We start from the raw sequence: 24750 nt of genomic DNA on the forward strand, positions 1-24750 counted from the left end.
TGGCTGTGGTAGCAGAGCAGACACACTGGCATGAACCGATGTGCATTTCTGTGCCTCCACTAGCTTTCCTCTTGATTTTCACTGGTAGTTGCACTTCATTTCACTGAACATGTATCTCTGATTCATTGACATCTGTTAAGGAGGCAGTGGAGAATAAGCCGTGCAAATGAAATTTCGGTGAATAATGTCTGCATTTCAATGAGCTGGAGCTGTTGTTACCTAGCCATTTATTATGTGGCCTTTGGGGCTTTGACAGGCAACACCCAATCTGTTTCTCATCAGTTTAAATCCCAATATTTACTTGCAAATGGTTCACTATAAAGGCTTTTCTTAAGGTTGTACATGTCAGCTCCATGATGAAAATGTCGTCTTACCAAACCCAGCGTGCAATTGTTTCGACATTTTGATATTAAAAAGGAGAGAAGACAGATAATTTCTGCCAGAAGAAAAAGGGGAATGAGAGGGTGGAAGCTGATGCTGAGACTGTGTTGAGTACTTGTATGCAATGGGCATGATCCTGCTGCCACTGAAGTCAACAGCAAAGTTCCCATAGGCTTCCATGATTGGGTCCATGAAAGTGAGTCTGAGTTTCCAGCTGCTCAGCACACTTTCAGAGTCAATCAATATACAATCAATAAGGGGCCAGAATCTGTGCTGAATCTCCTGAGCCAGACAGCACAGATATGCCTGACTAGGATTCCAGGTTGCTGTAGGGGCCAAAACAAACCCCTGGTGGAAGGGAGAGCAGCCTATGGGGGTGTAAAGGACAGCAACCTTCTCCCTTGCACCAGCCTTGCTCAGGCTTCCACATAGCGCTGATATAACCCAGCTAAAAATACAGGATAACAGTGCAACATGTTTGGAGCACATTTGTAGCCCACATACTTTTTGAAACAGAAAAAAAAATGTTTTTTTTATTCTAAAATATGTTTTCCACCTCAAAGTGTACATGTGGCTAGGTGACAACGTCCTAAAACAGCACATCTGGAAGGCCACTAGTTCATGAGTTATCATAACATATATGCTCACAGGATACAACATTACCTCACAAACATGGGTAAATTGAACAGATTGAACTCCTGGAGTCCATAACTATAAAGTATGCTTTCTAATCCTTTAATCTCTGAGCCCTCTCCAATTTATCAACATCCGTCTTGAATTATGGGCACCAGAACTGGACGCAGTATTCCAGCACTGGTCACACCAGGGACATATACATAACGAATGGGACTTTTTAGATATTGAAGCAGTTCAAACTTCAACTCGATCTCTTTTGAGGTTTACTATGAATAACCACTAGCCAAAACCATGCAAAAAAATGTAAAGGGTGATGCTACAACCATACACAGTTTGGTGACTTGATTTTGCAGAGGGTTGTACATTTTGGTTAGTTACCATCCACTTGGCTTCTTACACCCTAAGGGCTACTGTATACTGGCAATGCTAAAGTACTGCTGTGGCAGTGCTTTAACCTGCCTTGTGTGGTCGTGGCGCACCCATGAGGGGTGTAACTCCCAGTGCTGGTGCACTGTCTACACTGGCGGTGCACAGCACTGAAACTTGCTGCGCTCAGGGGGGTGTTTTTTCACCCCCCTAAGCGAGAAAGTTGCAGCACTGTAAATTGCCAGTGTAGACAAGCCCTATGTTTTAATTTGAACGCTAATCTGAAATAATCTCAGAATCTGAGAGAGAGACTCCCTGAAACCTAAGATGAGCTCAGGCAACATTTTCAATTTGATTTTGGATTTTTGAATGCCCAGAAGTTGAAAGATGTTAATCTCCAGAGGTTTCATGTGTGCTCACCTCCAGTTGAAACCATTGAGTGTCACCTAGCTTCAAAATGACAATATAAAAGCATGATTCTGACACAAACTGTAGTGGTCTCAGATGATCCTAGGTCTTTTATTTCTTTGAAATGTTCAAAAACCTCTGTAAGCTTTGTCTGAGTTTTAAGTTTGTGATGAACCTCAAAGACATGGGTGAGATTTCCATGTTTTGGGACTTCAGTGCAAACATTTGATGATGCCTGTGGAATACAGAATCTCCCCCAGTATCCTAACATTCACTGTGCTTAGTGTGTTTTCTAATTATTACAGTGCTGCATAAAAAGAATTGCATCTACTGCAAAACTACTGAATATGCCTTTTGTATTTCTGGGTAGGTGGGTTCTTTACTTTGCTGGTTTCTTCCTAAGGGAAATCCTCCTGTCAGAAAAATAAAAACTAGCATATTTTTGGCTTCAATGAAATTCTGAGAGTAGAAAGAGGAGAAGTGTCAGAGTTGAAACAGATCTTATCACAGTGTGTGTGTGTGTGTGTGTGTGTGTGTGGGGGGAGAAATTATGTGTGTGGAGGTGAACATCTTAGAATGAAAGAGGGAAAAAAGGAAGAAAAACGCTAGAGAAATGAATTGGAAGTGGGTGAAAACTTGTTAGAGCTGCTTTCTTGATTCACACATTGAGATGAACTCAGACTAACTGTCAGAAAGCTTTCTGTTCTGAGAGAACCTAGGTGGTCACAAGAGACTCATGGGACAGTAAATGACAGAAACCCCCCCGCGAAGGATGCAAATGAGGACAGAAGCAGGAAAAGAAAGGGCTGAGCCATATGGGTGATAGGCTGTGAATGGTAACAGCAGTCTCCAAAACAAAATGAAAAGAAGAAAAAGAAGGGGTAGAAGAGGAAATATATTACACACCTAGATATCACAGTCATTGGCATCATACAAAGAGCACAGACAGCATCTCCTTCCTTTGCTGTGAGCCCATCCCATGCCAGCCTCCTCAGAGAGCTAAATGTCCTCCAGAGGTTTGATTACGTTTTTGGTGTAACAGTTCATGTTCATTCTCAGCTGTATCTCCTTAGATGCTACAAAGCTCTCAGCACACCATGCTCTCAAACCCTCCATTGAGGGTTTGGGTTCAAACTACACCATAGCAGATTTAGATTAAAACTCAGGAAAAACTTCCTAACTGTAAGAACAGTAGGACCATGGATCAGACTGCTTGATGACCCTTGCTGTCCCTTTTAATCATATGATTCTATGTCTGGAAAAAAAGATCTGTGCCCCTTCTCCAGGCTCTGACATCCTAATAATGCCTGTAGTTTGGGTGTTAGTTGTAAACAAAAGAGGAGTACTGTAGCCATCACGTGCTCCTAACTTACACAGCAAAAACTATGACTATGGCACAGGTTACTGTTTGTAACTCTAGAGAAAGTAACCTAACACTTATATAGCACTTTTCATCTGTAGTTCTCAAAGCACTTAGCAAGGGAAATCAGTATCATTATCCCAATTTTACAGATAGGGAAACTGAGGCAGACAGTTGAAGTGACTTGCCCAAGGTCAGCCAGCAGCCCAGTGGCGGGGCCAAGAATGTAACACAGGTCTTCTGAGTCCCAATGCAGTGCTCTAGCCACCAGGTTACACTGCCTCCTAGTAATAGCAATGTTTTTTATAGCAAATTCACGTGAGTTGAAGTGAATTGGAATTCACACATTTCAATTACCTAGATCCATTTGAGACTTACTTTCTGTTTGATAAGAATGGGATTCAGCGTGGGGATTTAGTGCTGCAGAAGGCCCCAAGAACCACACAATGTTTCCACCTTGTGGAAAGATCTGATGGTTAAGGAAGCAGACTAGGATTTAGAAGATCTCAGTTTAATTCCTGACTCTGTGATGTTGATGTCTCTATGCCCTGGGTTCCCCCACTGTAAAATGGGTATAATAATTTCTTTGTCTGTTTAGATTGCAAACTTTTCAGGACAGGGGCTGTCTTTTACCATGTGCATATACAACATCTAGGAGAAGGGGGCCCCAATCTGAATTAAAGCCTCTAATTGCTACAATAATAAAAATAGTTAACCCTAATAATACAGCAGGCTGGGAGAACAGCGGATACAAAGTAGGCTCCAGGCTAACTCTCCGCTCACTCTGTGCTATGCAGCTGGGATCCACTCCTACTCTGGATAGCTTAGTTTGCAGGAGGTCGGAGTTTCAGCAGACCAAGGGAGAGGCTGTACCTGGTAATTGGATCTGGGATTATATGGATCCAGTAATCTCCACTGATTCCCAAGGTCCACTTACTATGCAGACAAGAAAAGTTACATTTGTTGTTCAGGCATTTGAAAGCTAAGTGTTACTTAAAATTTTTGAACAAGGCATTTTAAGTTGTTAGTTCTCCTTTATTAGGGAAGGTAGCAGAGCAGAACCACGAGAGGAGTAGAACAGGAAGAAGGCAGAATTGAGACCTTTCAAAGTTTTGGCCCAAGTGAGGGGGAACGGGGCCATCATTTTGAGCTCCTCGCCTCAGGTGCCAAAATGTTGTGGGCCAGCTCTGTGTAACCCACACACCTCCTGGGTGTGGTGTTCTGTCCCATCTGGTGGTGCCGAGACCACTTAGAGCAGTGGTCCCCAACCTTTTCCTCTGGCGGGTGCCAGAGGAAGGACCACTGCGGCAGTGGAGCACTCGCTGAAATGCCGCCAAAATTCGGGAGCGACGCCTCTCGATGACGTCATCCGTCGACAGAAAGCGACGTCATTGAGAGGCGTCGCCCCCGAATTTCGGCGGCGACGCCTCTCAGTGACGCTGCTTGCCGTCGACAAGTTGCATCATCGAGAGGTGTCGCTCACGAATTTCGGGGGCGACGCCTCTCGATGGCATCACTTGGCGACAAAGTCATCATCGAGAGGCGTCCCCGCCGAAATGCCGCTGAACTTCGGCAGCATTTCGACGGGTGCTCTCCTGGGGGCCAGTACGCGAGCGCATTAAGATGCCCTCACGGGCGCCGCGTTGGGGACTTAGAGAGATAAAATGAGACTTCTCTACAGTCTTAGCTAAGAGCCAGGGGGATTTTTAGCTTGTGCAGTAGAGGCTCATTCACTAAGCTCCAGAGGTCCCCAGTTCAATCCTGCCCACCAATGACTGGGATAGACTGACCCCAAGGCATTTTAATAATTAGTTTTAAATATCTTCTCTTGATGGTGTTAGTAACAACTGCCCTTGAATCAGCGATCTAGTTTTTTATTCCTCCATGGCATGTATGCAGTGTGGCTTGTTATTGCAGGGCTGCTCCTGAGTGCAGAGCTACAGACACTATTGGTTTTTTATTAGCCAAAAGAACCTCAAAACAATCATTTGTTGCAGGTGAAGAAAAAGTGCATGGAGCTTCCAAAGAGGTATAAGGAATACACGTATAGACAATACATTGTGGGCCAGATTAACTGCCAGAGGCTATGTGTGTGCACGCGTGCGCAGCTGGCAAACCCCTTTACACACAGGGAGACACCTACATTGGAATGGGAATTCGCCCTGAAGGAAAGCAGGTGGCAGTGGGTTGACTCTCAGTCTCATTTGGGAGGTTCTCCTGCACAGCTTATTTTATAACTATTCCTCAAGGAGTAGTTTGAACCTTCTTCTGGCTGCTATTTGAGATAGGATAGCGAACTAGATGGACAATTAGCCTGATATAGTATGGTCAGTATTAAGTTCATATATTCCATGTTTCACTAAAATGAGAGCGATGTTGAAGTGATGCTGTGAGTTAGTGGCTAGACTTTGATCTCTGAAAATCTAAATTCTGATGGTAACTTGAATCACAAGTGAAAATAGTTCATGGTGGTCTCTTTCTAGTCCCGTTTTACTCATTCCATAGCTCCTTAATGCTAGCTTTCCCAAGCAAAGTGGTGAATGCCACAGAGCTTGAAATATTTACAAGTGAGCTAGACAAAAATCTGAAGAGTATATTGGAGGGAACAATACTGCCCTGGCAGAGGGATGATCCAGGTGATGCAGATTGCGTAATAGCATGTGGTGATTTTCCCAATAGTCTCTGGTCCTTTTCAGCAGGAGGTCTTCTACTTATAGTGTGTGCCCTCACTCATGGCAGGAGTACACTACTTATGTAAATACCATTCATTTCCCCATCTCTGTATGCTGAAGAGTCTCATCACAGGTGACAGAGTGAAGGTGTTCCAACTCAGCAGAATGATAAAACACCTTTTATTTTCTCCTTTGTGAAAGCAGTGATGTCTGGGAAAAATCTTCAAACAATGCTGTGCAGAGCTCCTTCCGCGGTGCATGTGAAATATGCATGAATTACAAATGGTTGAGAACAGAGAACCTCTGACTGGTAGTCATGTGTTAGGAATTTAGGATGTAGTTTTTACATAGGAATTTCCCTCTTGCTATTCATTTGTAGGATTTATCATTTTGGGAAGGAAGTACAGGCCCTTAAGCCTTAATGTAAAATAAAGTGAAACAGTTTTACAGATATTATAGATGATACCATAATGAATCTTGCTGGAGAAAAATGTTGGTCTGCGTATTCTTCATACAATGAAAATAAATAAGATAAGGTGGTTCTTTCACCCTGGGACCAGGCAGGTTGCACATGCAATACTCCAGTCCTCTACCAAACCCTGATCCTTTGTGTGGTACCTAGCTGTTTTACCACTAGAACAGCCTACCATGTCCTTTAATCACATCCAATTACTGCTAAACAAAGGTGTCTCTGATTCCTAGTTTGCAAGAATTGTATATTGTCACCACCACCATAATGTCTGAGTGCAATAGTATCTGATCTATCTGGATCACAGCGGATCTTATGGCGCTCTGGACTTCATCGCATTACTACTTTCTTTTTTAAAACAACATGGCATTTCCTACTGGACTTTTCATAAAGGAACAGTGATTTTAATGCCCCTAGTGCAATGAAGCAATACTATCTAAGGGAGAGGAAGGAAAAATGAGCTGCGAGCATGAAAGGATGCTTAATTGATGTTTGGTGCCATGAAATAGCTAGTAGGTGAAGCTCAAGTCTCCTTGAGAAAAAATAATAGACACTTTCAATCATATTTGTTTTATGTGTTTTTTTTTAACTGAAGTTACCTCAAATGGTGAGATCACCTGTTCTAGCAGAGAGCTTGGAATCCAGAATTCATTAACTTTACTTCCACCTCTGACATTGACTGCATATAATACCCACTTCTCAGAAGTGTTCTCAGCACTTCAGAAATGTTAAATGCTCTTCTAAGGGCACGTTCCTGTATATGAAACCCAAAGGAATGTTTTCCTTTGTATGTGGTTACTTTAGAGCAGTGGTTTTCAACCTTTTTTCATTTGTGGACCCCTACAAATATTTCAAATGGAGGTGTGGACTCCTTTGGAAATCTTAGACATAGTCTGAGGACCCCCCAGCGGGCTGCAGACCATAGGTTGAAAACCACTGCTTCAGAGGATCATATTTTAAGCACTGTTAACACAATATATGATTCCCACTTAGTGATGAGGAATACCAGTCCATTGTACAGTGAGGACTGAACATTCTGCCTATTTTATAGGATAGTAAAATATTTGTGCATTATGCTTGTAGCAGTAGAAGCATTGCCAATAGTCAGTTCATTGATTGTTCCAATGTGGAACCTGACAAATACTTTATTACACTGCCATGGAATTGCCTGAAGTTTTGCATACACAGCACAACTCAATAACTCACATAATCTTATTGAGATGCTCCAGAAGCCCTGAAGCAAGAGTTGATTCACCTTCCAAATGTGATGTCCATTTTAACCACAGCCTGGGAAAACTTCCACATACTCTGAAAAAAATTATCTTTCTTCTAAGGGGTCCACTGTAGCTCCTAATTTATCACACACAACATTAATATTTCCCCACATTATACAGCAGAGTTCGGCTTCATCTCTGTGGACCAAATTCATCCCTACTATAAGACCACTGACTTGGATGGATGTACAGCCGGATGACTTTTGCCCTGGGTGTAAAGCAGAGCCAGGGAAGTTTAAGTTATTGCCATTTTCCCTGAAACTGGTGAAAGTAGTTCATTTTTTTTTCTGTTAAGAAAATTTCTTTGCTATTAATAAAGCTTGAATAAAATCCATGTTTAAATTATATAAATCCATGTTTAAATTAAATATAATATAGAATTATATTTCCTCAACATGCAGGTAGAGTGTCTCTTTGCATGTGCTGAGCAATTCCCTTGTGGTTGAGAACCTGTCACTTGAGTAAATCCTGCTTTCCATGTAATTTCTAAGTTAGGTGGAGATACTGCCTGCCTCCCAGAATCAGTACCCGAGAGCCAGAGAAACCATCTGAGCAAAGACTGGGTGTAGAAGGGGCACTGTCACCTCCCAACTACTCCCTTCTGGCTGAGTGTGGCTCTTTAGTAGGGGCTAATCAGGCCTAAATCTCCTCAGCCCTTCTCAATCCCTTTCCTGTTCCCTGAGCTCATCTCTGTGGCTTTCTCTGGCCTCCTCCTCCATTTCTCCCTCTTTCGAGTGTTGGTTTTGCCTAGCCGCTTGTCACCAGTCTTCTGGAGGGCTCCCCTCTCTACAAACCCTCAGTCTCTCTAGTAGCTATCTTTCGCCTCAGGAGTTTCTCTAACAGAGGTCCTTAAACTTCCATCCAGGTGCTTCCTTGCCTAATTAACTGCCTCCCAGTTACCCAGTGAACTAACTACTCCCAGGTGTATCTGAAGGGGGGGGGAGGGATAGCTCTAGTGGTTTGAGCATTGGCCTGCTAAACCCAGGGTTGTGAGATCAATTGGGGGAGGGGGGCATTTAGGGATCTGGGGCAAAAAAATCTGTCTGGGGATTGGTCTTGCCCTGAGCAGGGGGTTGGACTAGATGACCTCCTGTGGTCCCTTCCAACCCTGATATTCTATGAACCAAAGCCCATAGACATTAATGGATCCTTTCTATCACCTTCAGTTGGCTGTGGATCATGCCCTTCATGAGTATTAGCTATATGAAAGAGCCCAGGTGTATCTGAATTACCTCATTCCCTCCTGTGGAGGCTGCCAGAGATAGGCAGGGCCCTTGAGCCCTTCAGAAGGCCAGTTACCTTCTGACAGGTGGCTTGTATGCAAGGGAATTCCTTCACTAATGTCTTTTTTCTGTGCTCTTCACCAGAGCTGCTTCATGCAGGTACAGTAAACTTTCTCTTATTTCTAAGTAATGCTGTCAAAATTCAGGAGAATGGAGCCTGGGTCTCCAGGGTGGTATGTGCTCTAACCACCAGGGTACAGCCATTCTTGTGCTTGCTCTCCCTCTCTCTGACCCAATAGCTTTTAAAATTAGTTATCCATAGTGGAACATCTTCAACAGGAGGGACTGCAGGAACTTCTGTATCAGAATATCTTATAGGCCAGTTGCTAGAGCACTCACGTGAGAGATGGCAGATCCCCGTCCAAATCCATTTTCCCCACTTCCCAACCTGAAGTGGGTGTCTCCCACATCCTAGGTGAGTACCCTAACCACTGGGCTAAAAGTTATGAGGGAAGTCCTCCTCCTCCACCCCTCCCCCTAGCTGTTTTGTACAAGTTTGCTTTCAGGGCCCAATCTGGTAGGTAAGCTCTGAGCACACTTACTGCATTGGGCCCCACATGGGAGTTAGGCAGTGGAACACTTTTGGTTCCTGCATTGTTCTGGGGCATAGCTGTCCAGATGCACGTGCAGAGGTAGAAACATAAGTACCAAGGGAACTTTCACTGCAAAAATAGAAGTGCTGAGTCTGTTTAGAGACCTATGTGATTTGGTGGCAGCTGAGTGTGAATTTTGTGAATCTGAGTGGGGTCAGATTCTGAGATTTAGGCACCTAAAGTGGCAGTTGGTTGCTTATGTCCTTTTGTAAACCTAGCCCTCAGTGCCCAACTCCTATTGAAATTCAATAGACATGAGGTGCCTGTCTGGTGCCTAACTTGTTAAGCAACTTAGCACGACTCACTAAAGCTGAGATTTTCTAACACTTTCTTTTTGATCTAGAGCACTGAGCGGGGACTCAGGAGATCTGAGTTCTGTTCTTGGCTCTGCTATTGACCTACTGGGTGATCTTGGGCAAGTTGCTTTTATTCCATGACTCAGTTTCCCTATCTTTAAAATGTGGATCATAATACTGAACTCCTTTGTAAAGTGTTTTGAGATGTGTGTTTTAAAAAGTGCCATATAAGAGCTAGGTATTGTATTATTTCTTTAAAGATCTGAAAAGACTGCATGGTCCGTACAAGAAATCTGTGAACTCTCTTAGGCGTAAGAGACAATACCAAATTGTCATCCATTCCAGTTTAAAAAAAAGAAAAGGCAAGAGAGATTCTGTGAAGCAACTGTGATACTTTTTTTTTTTTTGAATGACTTGCTAATGACCTCTTTAACAGAACTGGAGTATACATTCAATGGTGTGTGTAAAGGGTCGCTGTTCACACCTTCTGCCAGGGTTATAAGAACTATAGATGTTGATCACAGCATCTTGGCTTTTGTGTGTGTTTTGCAATCCTATATTCCCATAGGATGACATGAGGCCAACAGTCATAGCCACTCCGTGTTTGAGTCAGGTGGTGTGTTTGGTGGAATTACAAGGGCACGGATAAATAGATCTGAAAAATTGTGCCATCACAACAGCTTTCAGTAAGTTAAGTTTCTCTATGGCCACTGTTTCTTTTTGTACAACATCCAGCTCAAATCTTTCAATTTGCTTTGTCCCCATGGCTATGCCATAGGCCAAATCCTCTGTTATTACTCAAGCAAAATTTCCATTGATAATAAGAGCTAAGTAAAGAGATTCAGGATTTGTTCCTAGAAGAGGATTCTACTACCTATATAAAACCAAATTCAGTGTGAGTGATGTCCTCTGCATCCGAAAAAATTGGAGATAGCATGTGTAGCAAGCGTCATTTCACTGAGTGTGCTCAGCACATTTTCAGCAAAGGCTGGGGTTCTGCATTCTTAGGACTAATATAATTTCCTTATGGAATACTTAATAACAGACTTAACTCACCCTAAATCAAACATGGACAGAAATATCACATGCAGAAAAACTTGTACCACAGACCAGCCTTTTTATATTGCATCCTGCCTTAACGCCTACCCCAAAGTGTCAAATGTACTGGGATTGATTTTTCTGCTCACTTGCACCACTGTAAAGTCACTGAAGTCAGTGCAGTGTAAAACCATTGTGAGTGAGAGGGGCCAGCTTCCAGGGTGCTGCCAGACTGTACAGAATGGAAATTGGAGTGAGCAGGCAACGTGGTGGCTGAAAGTTCGCCTGTGCACTTGTCTGATCTTAGGGGCTTGCAGAGGCCTATTCTGGTGGTTCTGCTGCTCCCACCAATCACTGTAGTATCTCAGCCCCTAGATATTATCATCCCACCGCCTTTTTTCTCTAGCTAGGAAAAGTGGTTAAGTGACTTGGCCAAGGGCATATGGTGAATCAATGGCAAAGCTGGGAATAGAACCTAGCTCTCCTGACCCCAATTCCAGTGTTCTCTCTGCTGTACCACATTGTCTCCTCAGCTGTGCTCTATTAGGCTAAGGTCTGAACTAACATTTGCTGTATAGCAGAGACCATCGAAGCTAAAAACACAGTTGAGGATCCACAATGTAGAGGGGATCCTGCCTCATGACCCCCTTTTCCCCCAAGCAAGGATGATGAGTGAGTGGTTTAAGAGTTTCTATGCACTACTGGAGGATTTCTCATATAGTGGATAATCTTCCTCAGGGCACTTAAGATGGCATTGGTGCCAGGTTGTGCCAGTGGTATGGTGCAAAGCAGCCGCACTCCACTGGAAGACCTGGCCCACTGAGTTCAGCTTTGCTCCTCCCTTTATGAGAAGGCCCTCTCCGTTAAGCACCTGAGTTTTGTCTGGTTGCACAGGATTGGATTGATCGTGTGTAAGTCTCTCTGACACATTTTCAGTAAATATGTTCATGAGCAAACAAGACCATCTTTTTCCTTTACACTTGAAAAATGTCAGCAGGAAAGAACCTAGGCACTACTTCTTGATGCTGCCATAATTAAAGGCTATGCAAATTTGTCATCTTGTCTTGCTCTTTCTAGCCATCAGTATAACTTTTCCCTCCACTCTGCATTTCAGTGAAATATTTAAAGAACAATCATTAACAATACACTAGATAGATGATCCAAAATGACAGTTGTAGGTGAATCATTGATCTTTTAGATCATTGCATTTAAAGTTTAGGTTCACAGTGGTTTGTATTGATCAAGGGTGAGAAGCCAGATGTATTGTGGGGCTCCATGCACACCTGGATTCCAGATATCAGGAGAGGCTTTCCATCTAGGGGACCTAAAGGTTTGACCTCATGAGAGCTGGTGGTAGGTCTCCAGGTCTGCTTGTTCTCTCTCCCAGTCTAGCTGAGTAGTAATTTGGTGATCTTCAGGGCATTTTTTTTTGTGCAAATTATTACTTTTATTTTAAGCTTTTCCTGACTGCTGGCTATGCTGCTGCAGTTGGTGAAATGTGTTCCCTAGTGAGTCAGAGTGGCCGCTGGTGGGATTAGTTTAACTTGTCACATGTTGTGAGCATCACTTCTGGTTTTTAAATGCTGTTATGAACCCAGCTGCCTAGGCAAGGTGCATAATACAGATTCTCATATAACAGACAGACACACACACACAATATATATGCCTAGAGGTTAAGTACTTGGAAGCAGTGAAAAAATAGTTTGCATTTCTTTAGTGTTTTTCATCCCCAGGATCTGAAGCTGCTTCAGAAACATTAAGACAATATAAATAAATGGAGGTGACAGAAAAATGGTATAACCTTGATCATGTCTCTTCATCTGTCAGTGGCTGACTCCAGAATGCCTGATGCCTACTCCTCCATCTAAGCACAAGAGTACACTGCTTACTCAGCATAAGAAAAAGCTTGACCAAAAAATGTCCATGGCTCAGGTATCTGGAGAAAACAACATCATTAGTTACGGTTTAGCTATCTTCCTTTCTAATACAAACCAATCAAGTTTAACTAATTACTAATTAACTAATCAAACGATGCCAGATCTACTAAGCAAGAGCACAGGAAATGAGGTGTCATTTTCCAATCACTGTCTAAATTCCAAAACACACTGACCTAGATTAATGTAGTATTTGTAAATATTGTGCTATCGGGAGAGTGGAAAGCAGGTTCAAATGCAAAATATCTGACTAGTGTCATGTGGTATTGGAAGGTTTAACATATGTATATCACAGCTAAAGTTGGGTATATTTTAGATGCAGTCTACACAGAATGTATTTGCCATGTTTTATTTTTAATAACATGTAAAACATGTTAATATTTTGTAAGATATACACTCTCCAATTTTTTGATACACCTCTACCTTGATATAACGCTGTCCTCGGGAGCCAAAATATCTTACCGTGTTATAGGTGAAACTGCGTTATATCGAACTTGCTTTAATCCACCGGAGTGCGCAGCCCCACCCCCCCGGGGCACTGCTTTACTGTGTTATATCCGAATTTGTGTTATATCGGGTCGCGTTATATTGGGGTAGAGGTGTATTTAAAAAAAATAATAATTATAATGGCATAATGAAGCTGGCTTAAAAAAGTCAAGGGCCAAATCATGGAAACATCCACAAGAGGAAACAATTGGCCTATAAAACTCCACAAGATTAAATTCACAAAATTTCCTTCTTCTAATCCTCTCAGTGGGGAGGGCATTGGCAGGCCACAGAGATGGTAAGGAATGAAACTCCATGAATGAAGTACATCCACTGGGAAGGGACCCCACAGCTGGTCCGCTGGTTTGAGTCCCCTTCCATGATGGCGCCTTCCCTCCTGCAAGGAGCCTTGTTGTTGTTGTTTCTGCAGCTTGGCTGTCCATCAGGCAGGTGGCATCCATTCAGGAGCAAAGCTTTGGCTTTAGGCCCACATCCTTCCTCAAATCATGCCTCAGACTCCCCAATTGTACCCTGCCTCTCTGGGAAGGAACAGCTGGCACCTTTTGCTGAAGCACCGTGTCTTTTGCTCAGGCCTCTGTTCTTTATGCCTAAGACTTTCTTCAGGAGAGAATCAGCCTGGAGCAGCAACAGCAGCCTAAGGAGCTACAGACGAAGCAGTTCCCAGGCAGGGAATAAGGGGAGCGCTCAGAGTACTGCAGTGTGCAGCTCCTCTGTTGTGGGATCTGTAGTTCTCTGCAGCTGCTCACTGGGCTTTAGCTTCAGCCAGGCTGGAGGAATGCACCATGCCTTGGGACCCTGCCAAAGGTCCTCCAGCTTTGGTCTGGGACTGCCCTCTCCTTGTGTAATCCTTGTGGAGCAAGATCCTAAATGCTTAGCCTCCTTCCTTGCCGCCGCACTCCCCACACCCCCATCTGCCTGGAGACCCTTATTTATATATGTTCCCTCCGTGAAGTGGGCAAATCTAGTATCATGGACCAGCCATTGAAGATTTCCCTTGGGGTCAGAGGGCCTCCTGATTTTTTTTTTCTGCAGGGAGTCTGTTGGAAAAGGCCCTGCTAGTCCACCCCTCTGATAGAGAAATGGTATTGACCTGAGTAGCTAGCCCTGCAGGGATTCCAGCTGGGAATAGGAATTGATGAGGGAGTCAGATATTTGGTTTTGATGCTTTCTTGTTTATTCACAAGGAACCTACCAAGTCCTGCTTCTCTGAACATAAGAAGACTCAACTAGCAGGAGGCAGTTCCTTTGTTCGTGTTCCAAGTCTGCTTTCCCAGCCAACACTCTGTACTCAAAACACTTTTCTTCCCTCCTTGCTTTATCTCAAGACTACCTGACTCTGCTTCCAGGCGATGTGTTCTTGGCTTTCTTTCTCTGCTTCTGTGTAGCTTCTCCTTGCCTTGATGTGCATCAGCTTGTTCGGGGTGTGTCTCTCTCTCTCACATGCGCACAAACAGGTCCACCAATCAAATCCCTAGCCCCTGCATTTGAAACACTGTGGGCCACTTGATTCAGCTGCTGTTCGGCTTTTCCATGTGCCTTTGGTTTTTGGGTGCTAACTGCTATTGTTTCAGCCACCTGAATACAATGTTGTCGTCACATTTATTCCAAATGCAAAGTGGCAGCCATGCCTGACCCCATCACAAGGTTTAGCCCAGTCCAGAAGCTCCTAAAAGTCCTCAGATTGGACCCTATATTACATACCACAAAGCTTGGGATTCTCAGTCTAAAGTAGACTCGGCTGTTGACTTTGCCCTCAGGAGCCAATAGTTCCCTTAGAGAACCTCTGAATCTCAAAATAGATGAGACAGTCAAGTGAACTTTTGACCCAAAGGGGGCACGCATAAGTATACGTATCTATACTTTCTATAAGTCTACATCACTCATCCAGTAGCTACCACAGATCCAAGCAGAAAAAAAACACCTGTGCCAAGGTCACATGACAGCCACTCAAGGCATGCCTACGCTGCAATAAAACAACCCCATTTGGCCTGTGTCAGCTAACTTGGGATCAGGTTGGAGGGCTATACAATTGCAGTATAGATGCTCGGGCTTGGAGCCTCCTTCCTCGCAGGATCCCAGAACCTGGGCTTCAGCCCAAGCCTGAAGGTCTCCACTACAATTTTATAGCTCTTCACCCTGAGCTGCGTGAGCCCAAGTCAGCTGACGTGGGCCAGTCATGGGTGTTCTATTGCAGTGTACCCTCAGTCTCATCAACCAACATCCCTTTACAATTCTGTTTAGGACTTCTAAATTCTTCTTGCAGCAGTCAGGGCATAGCTACTCCTGGCTTCTTCCTTGCCTTCCTTGGTCACAGTGGGACCACTTATATTTGAGTTTCAGCAAAGCATTTAATGTCTCTGTGCCTTGGTTTCTCCATCTGTAAAATGGGATAGAAATAAAACCTACCTAGTTCACAGGAGCGTTGTGAGGCTTAGTTCATGAAGGTTTCTGAAACACTTTGAATTCCTCAACTGGGAGATGCTACGGAAGTGCAAAATGTTATAAAAATGCAAAAAGTGGAAAGAAGACATCTTTATTTTCAGCCTCTGGGAAGTGTTTAAGTTATTGGTGGTTAGAAAAAGATTTTTTGATTCTAATGTATATGCAAGCAAAAAATAAATATTGACCCTTGCAATGTCACTTTTACAGAGTCCCTTTTCAAACATTAACCACACTTTAAGTATTTACCAAGACTTGCTGTCATGTTTGCTTTTCATCCATGGTTTATCTTTTTCTCAGGCCACTGATTAATTGCCTGTCTGGGCATCTGAAGTGCTGATTAATTGATGACCCTGTATAATTACCCAGAAACACTAATGAGCATGCCCCTCAGTTTGAAACACTTTTTTTAATGCAAAGGCATACTGGTAGGTAAAAATAAGTTTTCCCAAGGTTTCACAATTATTATATCTTTGTGTCATTTCTGCCCCTCCCCCCTGCAGATATATTACCTCTTTACATTATAAAGGGATGGAAGAAAATAACCCTTCGGGTGTTGGACGCAAATAAACAAGATTGATATTTTGTTTTACGTAAAACATAGTTTCCTCTAGTCTGCCACCAAAGAGACACATTTTCCCTCTCGTAAAATAAAACACGAGACACATTCCAGCTGCTTCTTTGCTGTGTGTGTATACGGCAGCCTCCATATTTTCAGATGTTAGAAGCCAGTGCTTTGGAGAAAATGGATAACTTTTATGTACAGAATTTTGCTGACACGTGCCAAGTAAAAAGAACTCTGTGCAATATTGTCATACTCTACATGGCCCAGAGGGGCCTGTTCTTTCTTCCAGCAAAGAGTTAAAGGTGAGAAAAACAACAATAATCACAACAGAAAAAGAGACAGCATGCTTAGCTACTTTTGCCTCACTTTGGCATTTCTTCTGGCCCTCCTTCAGGTTCCTTGCAGGTTTCTAAAGTGGAGTCCTGGTGGGACACTCTCCTGTAATTCTCTCTTTTCTTGCTGTTATCCTGCAGTGACTAAATAATGTAGAACTGAGCAATGGAGATAATAGGACTGCTGACATCTGGCTAATTGCCATTCCGGCTGGGGGTTGCCTGGCAGCTGAGTGGGGCCTGATTTGGAGATGAAGAACTTCTAGTGAACCGTGATGGACAGAAACCATCAGTGTGAGAGAGAGAAAATTCATGTTTTATCCCTAAATGGGTCTCAGTGGTAATGCCATCACCTCTGGTATCATGTGGCGCCGACCCATAAAATGTAAGTGCTGTATGGGTAGGAAGGTGTGCATGCTGTTTAACAGTTCTGATATAGTTTTGCACAGCTGCTGCAGCTAAATTTCAGTATAAAGCCAGGTTTGCTGTCTATTTTAATCTTAACATCTGTACGTAATTGATGGTAGAAAAATTCAGAAAAGTCCCAGGGCTTATTTTTCTTGTACTCTCCACGAGGGGCTGATTTTTCTCCCCCCTGCCCCTACCTTGTTTTTTTTTTTTTTTCCACACATCTTCAGATAGAAAGGAAATTGACAACTGTGTTCACTAGCTTATCAATGCAATAACTTCTATTTGATTGCCTCTCCCTCCTTGTCTTGTGAGACTCTAAGCTCTCCCAGGCAAGGACTGTGTCATTGTAAGCCTTTGGCCTGATTGGGCCCTGTGGGTACTACTATATCGTAAGTCTGAATAATCATCCATTCTAGGCTTCATTCATATTCATTCTTTAAAAATATGCAGCCCATCTCCACTATCCCATAAATAAAATGAAAAGATGCTTTGCAGTCACCTGTGGCTCCAAATTCAGTAAGGGAGTTTTATTAGGGACTCTGTTTTGCAAAGCCACAATTAAATTTGTCTAAATGCATCCCGTTTGATTTGATTTACAGCACAAATTTAGAGTTGATGAGCGCAAATATTCATGATGTCAGTGAAAATGTAGAGGGGAATCTTCAACGTGAACAGGATGCTTGGAGTGGAGATGAGTAAATCATTTCTGCAAAGATTCCAAACTCTCTTTTGTATCAATCGTTGAGTGAGGTCAATTCAAATGCAATCAAAACTTTCAGTTCTAAACAATGAAGTTATTTCAAATTAGTTTACAAGGAGTCTTTAAGATATTGCAATAAGTACATAATCCTGGAAATTAGACAACACTTGCATTTCTAGTGGAATGTATTGAGCGCAATCCATTTTCTGGGGGACTGCTCTAGGGCTGTTCAATTTATTCTATTTTTAGACTAGTTTTGCAGTTGTATGAATATGCAAAAAAGACAGTCTTTCCTTTTCTGATGATAAATTTGAAATAAAAAAGGCATCCGTGTCCTCATGTGTCGATAATGTGTTGAATGAACTCCAAGACTGGTGCCTAAGGACAGCTTTTCTGTTGACGTTTGAATAGCTGTTCTGTTTTTACAACACCTCTTTTTGTTTTCATTCTCTGCCCTTAAAGAAATAGTGTTAACCAGCATGCATATAGCGTGCTTCATTTGCACATACCTTTCACTTGTGAACACTGGGTGTGGCATAAATGCTGCATGTTGTGTTTGTATTTATATCTGTATCTGTGTAAGAGAGTTCTCACCAAAATATATTAAATCCAAACAGATAGAGGACCATTGCTTTGCTGTCTGCCACGGATATTTTATAAAACCTAGATAATGTGGTCATAGGAGAATAAGGAATAGATTGAGAGATTTGGATTGGCATTCGTGTATTTACACACACACACACACACAACCATACATATGTGTGCTAATATATTTGTTAGAGCTGACAGTATTTGATTTTTCCCCATGCAGAAAATTTGGCTTTTTGGTTTTTCAAAAAAAATTTTGTTTTTGTTTTTCACTGAAAAGTTTTGTTTTGTCATCAGTTTTTTGACAAAGGCAACATTTTCTGTGGGAAGCAGACATTTTCTGTTAAATATTTATCTCATCAAAAATCCAGATTTCCATTTAAAAACAGTACAGGCACACAATTTCTCTCCAGCCCCAATATTTGCATATTGTATACAGTAAGCACACTTAAAGTAGTCTATTGTTCTGAAAGTTATATCATTTCTAGCAAAATTCCTCATTAGAGATAGAGAACATCCCTGAAAACAGTAGAATGTTTTGAAACAGTAGAAATGTTTAATACACACACACCCCTCTTATTTACATATACACAATACATTGTATACATCATCTGTGTTTGAGAGTCTAACATACACATTTAAAATATGCATATGGCAACTCTAAACTGTTACCTTTATGTTATGAATGCCACTGGCTACATGCTTTCTTTCATGAATTTTCATCAATTTTTCAACAAAGCCATGTTGCAAATAGTGAATTATGTATTAACATATGTTCATGCTAACTTATACACAACAGACAACTTTTTGGCATTGGATCAGTAACGTTTATATTTCTAAAAGTTTGTTTATTGATAATATCAAGGAATTGGGAGAACCATTTTAATAAGAGAGAAATACATATATAATATATTTTTAAACCAGAGTAATGAGAGTGATAATCTGTGGAAGTTTCCATAGCCTTTGCTGGTTGAACTATTAAACTCCTATAGATCTAACACACAGCAAATGCTTCATTTTGTATTTCAAGTAATAGATGACATTTTAGCATAGTTAAACAACAATACCAATATTGTATACATTATCAAAGAAGAGTAAAGTGTGCCTGTCAATATAAATAGAGTTTTGGTAGTCAAGAGTTCTAACTAAAGCCCCACATACCACACCTGATAATATAGCATTTATGAGATTTAGCTGACCTGTGTGGAGTTTTTCTGTCTCATCCTTTAGCTACGGGGCCAGTTACATTTCTGCATCTTTGGGCAGCATACACACAATTGATTGCTTTGAAGAGTGCAAAATCATTACACTGTAAGTTAATGGCACATCCTGGAGGTAACTGGCAGACTATGAGGAGCGGATATTGACCTTTTTAGAAAAAAAATTCTCTCTCTCCCATGTAAGAAACATTTACTAATAATTGGTTGTTAGCATATACAAATTAAACAAAGCATTTGTCATTTTCATGGAGAAGAGCTAGAAGACTTCAAATTATCTAGTAAAATAAAAGAATAAATATTAAACTCACAAGGCCCAGTTCTGCAATTCTTTCTCAAACAAAACTCCCATTGATCTCAAAACATGCTAGATTCAGGCCCCAAGGCTGAATATAATTATTATAAACTGAGTATACTGTATATAATGATGATAATTTAGTTAATCTAATATCAGTAGCTACCACTATAATGAAATGAGTTTAGATACTATGGTGATAGGCACATTTATAAATGTGCCTGTTAAATTAGGATTGACAGGCATGAACACCACTGAGATATATTAATGACCAATTATATAGACGCCATTAGAATCCTTTAACTGGCTGGTGGTTTCTACTAGAAGACCTGTATCCAAGAACCAGTTGATCAACAGATTTGCTGTTCTGTTCATAACTTTTTTGTGTGTGTGCAAGCAGAACCTGTTTAAATTTTTGAACAGAGATGTCTACTTGAGAAGTCATCAATTGCATTGCTGCACACACCTTTCACCACTTTATCTGCCAAGCCATCCTCACCTGGGAGTAATACTCGTGTTCTGAACCTCTGAGTACCTTCAAACAACTACCCTTTCTTTCTTTTATTAAAAAAAAATAACTATAGTCGGAGATGAAGCAATACTCAGTCCTGGATCAGCAACAAGTTTAAGGCCAAATACAGAAGGAGATTTTCCAGTGGGGAACATGGTATATTTAACTCAGACCTTGAAATGCTATCTGGCTAGGATTTTCAAAGGAGCAAAAGTAGGAATTAGATGCTCAAATCCCATTCACTTTCAATGGCATTTGGGTACCTAATTTCCTTAGACTCTTTTGAAAATCTCAGCCCCAGACTCTTAACTGTGACATTAAGTTTTTTGGGGGGAAGGAACCACCTTTTTGGACATCTTGTACAGCCCTTAGTTAACGGGGTCCTGGGACATGACTGGGGCCCCTACCCACTTCCACAATATGATTTATTACATCAATAAATAATATGTATCAAATTTAAATCTTAGGAGTTTTGTTGTTGTTGTTTCTAAACATTTATTAGTTACAATTTTTCCCTTCAGCTTTGACTAGATCAGTTAGTTAGACTTGTGCTGCTTCACAGGTGCCTGAGTTTGGCATAAACAGAATATAGAATGGTGTGGTGTTGTATAAAGATTTTATGGGTACTCATCTGGTCTGACCTCACTCATGGCTTCACCACTTGTGAGTAATATAATCACCCCAAACTCATGCTTATTAATTTTTTTGTATCATATCATCACTATGTATTTTATAAATACTCTCTAAATAAAAATATCTAATGATGCCACAAGTGATTAATTCATTCCTAATGGTTTGCTGGTCATGATTTATGGATGACAAGTTTAAACAATTATTAAGCTTAATTATACTTAATTGATGGGGTATTATGCTATTGTTTGTTGCAGAGTTTGTTAGAAGTGTGAATGAAAATAAATGATAGGAAAATCTGGAGTTCTGTAGTTGATAAATCAGCATATTAATGTTTACATGTGTAGTAATTTAAATGTATTAATATGCACACAACACATGGGTGAAGAGATACCCAGATCAAGCCTTTGAGATCCTGGGTTTAGAAAAGAACAGGAAATGTAGCTTTAGATTATTTTTACATCTATCTATCTAAGATCATTTTGAGTCAACATAAGTGGAAAATATTTTGCCTCAGGCAGTTTTCCTGAGATTAATTTTTAATCACTAAACCGGATTAGTATCAGCAGTGTTTACAAAAATGTACCATCTTCCCAGGGTTTGCTGTGTGAGTGTTTGCAGAAATTATGCTCAACCAAAAATCGTTGGTAACCCAAGGCCCACTTCTTACATAAATGGAATAGACTGCAGTTGTCCTCATGGTTTAGGGCTGGATCCAAGAGCCCACTGAAGACAAGGCCAATAAGTCAACACTGAGGTATGTTCCATGGAGGCTATATTCCCAGCATGCAGTGCTCTGCCAACCTAACCAAATATATGGGCACATGATGGATACCCAACAAGAGACACTGTAAAGCTTCATTTTGCTCCATTCAGATTCAAATTTTACACTGGGATCAGCACAAAGGCTTATTGTGTATAATGCTCAGGGTGTTAAATCACGTAGCCACTTTTTAGAAACTAAAATCCATGCGACTATTGCCTTTTTAGGGTCTACAGAAAAATGCCATGTGCTCTCTGTGGGCATGTCTACAGTGCAAGTGAAGGTGTCACTGTAGCATGGGTAGGCTTATCTGTGCTAGCTTCTGTCTAGCTATCACAGGTCACAACAGTAGTGAAGGCCTATGGTTTGGGCTTTAATGCAGGCTAGCAACCTGAGTGCATACCCAGACTCCCCAGTGGGCTTGTCCTGGGATTGTTAGCTCATGATAAGCCCATGCTGCCATGTCTTCACTACGATTGTTACCTGTTCTAGCTAGATTAAAGGTACAACCACAGTTGCCCTTGTAGGCTGTGTCTACACTTGCAGCTAGGGCTGCAATTCCCAACTCAAGTAGACATACTAGTGCTAGCTCTCATTGAGATATCACCCTAAAAATAGCTGAGCGGTGATGGCATGGGCTGGGTGCCCTGTGGATACATACTTGGCCCATGCAGCCACTCACAGCTGCCCCTGCGTCTGTGGCAACACTATTATTTTTAGTGCACTAGCTCGATGAGCATTAGCGTGAGTATGTCTACAATGAGCTGAGAATCACACCCCGAGCTCCAAGTGTAGATGTAGATGTAGTATAAACGTAGCCTTATCCGTTGCCTGTTCTTTAACATCCACACTGCTATTTTTAATGTGCTGGCTCAAGTGGCAGTAGCGCGGGTGATCTGTCTATGTGAGCTGGGAGGTATGCTGCCAGCTGCAGTGTAGGCATCTCCTATGTTGTCTCGCAGTCAGCTAATAAAGATTCCTAGCTGATAATATGCTAGACAAGGATGTTTATCTATATAACAAAATAACCTTTAAAAGTTGAAGTTCAGTCAAACAGCCATGTTAATTTCAGTTCCATGCATGGTAAAATAAGAAGAGAGAGGGGAAAAAATGATGTCTAGACTTTGGGAAGAATATCACAATGAACGGAGAGAATGACAAAAGAAGTGCTATGTGAAAATGCCCTTTAGTCAGTGAAAATCAAAGTTTATAACTGAAATTTCATTGCAGTCTTAACTTCAGTTGTTTTACGAAATCCCTGAGAGAAATGTCTGACACTTGGTATTTATAGTTAGCCTGATGGTGAAAGTTGCTCTTGTAGCTCTGAAATACAAAGCACTGAGTGAATTTGAGATCCCTCTTCAAGAATCAGCTAAATACCTCACTGTGTATTTTACTTAAACAGACATGTTCCTTTTAACTGGAGTCAGACCAGCCTCCTAGTCTGCATTAGACGCCCAAACAGGAAAGAGACTGCCAGCTTTGCTGGTCAGCAGGAGCAATTGCAACTGGAGGGAGGCAGCTATATAAACTGTTAGCACTTGGTCTAGTCTTTAAGTCACAGCACTTTAATTTTTTAGTAGAAAAAAATGTTTCTGTGCTTGTTACACCAGGTTAATCATTGAGCTATCTGATGCAATATCATAGCATGACAAAACACTGACTCCTTGCAAGTGCATACTTGAGATGGTGAAGCCCCATATTTTTTAACATCAGTTCCTATGAAGGCAGTTGTGGTCCAAGAGATTAAACTTAGATGTGACCAATCTTCTGAGTTCTAGCCCCAGCTCTTCTACTGACTTGATGATTTCATGCAAGTTACGTCAAAATGTTCTCTGTTGAGATATCTAAATAAGTGATCTCATTTGCAGAGATGAGCACCTCCAACTCTCATTGTGAACATCCAGAGCTTCTAAAACCCAGTCTACTCATACAGGTGCTTTCATGCACCCAAGTTTCATCTTCCGTGTCTCAGTTTCCTCAGCTGTAAAATGAGTGTATTAATGTTTTGTACTTTCCTATCATCTGGAGGAGGAGTAGGGGGTTGTAAGGGTTAATTTAATTAATTGTTTCTTAAGCATTTTGAGATCAACTAATGGGAAGTAGTAATGAAGTGCAAACATTATTATTTATAAGCAATTTTAGCACAGCAAAGAAGTGAGAAGTTAAGAGGTAGGAAAAACACACACAATAGAAATCTGTTTTTAGAGGTGTTCATATCATCATAACCTCTGCACATCTGGCTAGGAAATAGCTGAACATCTTTTGTCACTATTTTCACATGGGTAGAACATTTGGTTCCTTGAAGCCAGTTAGTGACTGCTCCTTAACTGGGTGGGAAAGTGGGGAGATGAGAACAAAGGAGCCTCAACCTACCTTGTGTAGTCTTCTTAAGGGCCTGTCACAATTGATGGGAGTTGTACAAAGCAGGAACTGCACTCGAGTGCATTTTGTGGGGATCCTACCCCTTTTCTGCTCCACCTTGCAGTGTGAATCTCGTGCCCTGAGAGAAATCTACCAAGAAGAGTGTATCTGCAAGAGGCCTCCTCCAGCCCCGGACCATACTGAAGAATTTTGGTCACAGTGACCCCAACACAGGTCTGGGTCTACATGGAGTGACTGAGGCCTGAGAAACCAAGCTGGAAATAACTTTTTGAATATGCTGTACAGTGCAAGTCATTCTTCAAGGATGATTTTGCAGTAAGGGCTAGCATTTTGTCCTTCCATTTACAGGTTTTCCTAAAAACAATGGGTCAGATCCTGCCTTGAGTTACACCGTGCAAGACAGTGCCTGATGCTTTACAGAAAAATGAAAGCCTTTCCCTATGGAGCAATGCCTTCAGGACTCAATATTGAGAGCAGAATTTAGCCCATAGGGACTTTCAGTTGAATTCCATAGACCTTTTGTGTACTACATCATTGTGCCTCTAATAAACCTTAGTTGCTGTCTTACAATGGGTGGGTGGCTTTTTTTCCTGCATTGAGTAATTTATCATGTGCAGAGGCATATGTTGCCTTTGAATAGGAGGGACACAGCGTTATCAGTAGCTGCATAAGGAGTTATAGCCAATTTCATCATGGA

The 24750-nt window shown here is 41.6% G+C and overlaps 1 protein-coding gene across 3 annotated transcripts in view; it reads left to right on the top strand.

The window, feature by feature from the left end:
- Positions 1 to 8827: 8827 nt before the first annotated feature.
- The window catches only part of DCC (DCC netrin 1 receptor), a 782056-nt gene continuing 766133 nt past the window's right edge, over positions 8828 to 24750 (top strand). For all 3 annotated transcript variants that reach the window (XM_045020222.1, XM_045020224.1, XM_045020225.1), the window contains exon 1: positions 8828 to 8948. In XM_045020222.1, coding sequence (XP_044876157.1) covers positions 8885 to 8948 — 64 coding nt within the window. In that variant the 5' untranslated portion in view covers positions 8828 to 8884. The remainder of the gene's footprint in view (positions 8949 to 24750) is intronic.

The sequence above is a fragment of the Mauremys mutica genome, chromosome 6 (genome assembly GCF_020497125.1).
Source record: "Mauremys mutica isolate MM-2020 ecotype Southern chromosome 6, ASM2049712v1, whole genome shotgun sequence".
Taxonomy (NCBI): domain Eukaryota; kingdom Metazoa; phylum Chordata; order Testudines; family Geoemydidae; genus Mauremys; species Mauremys mutica.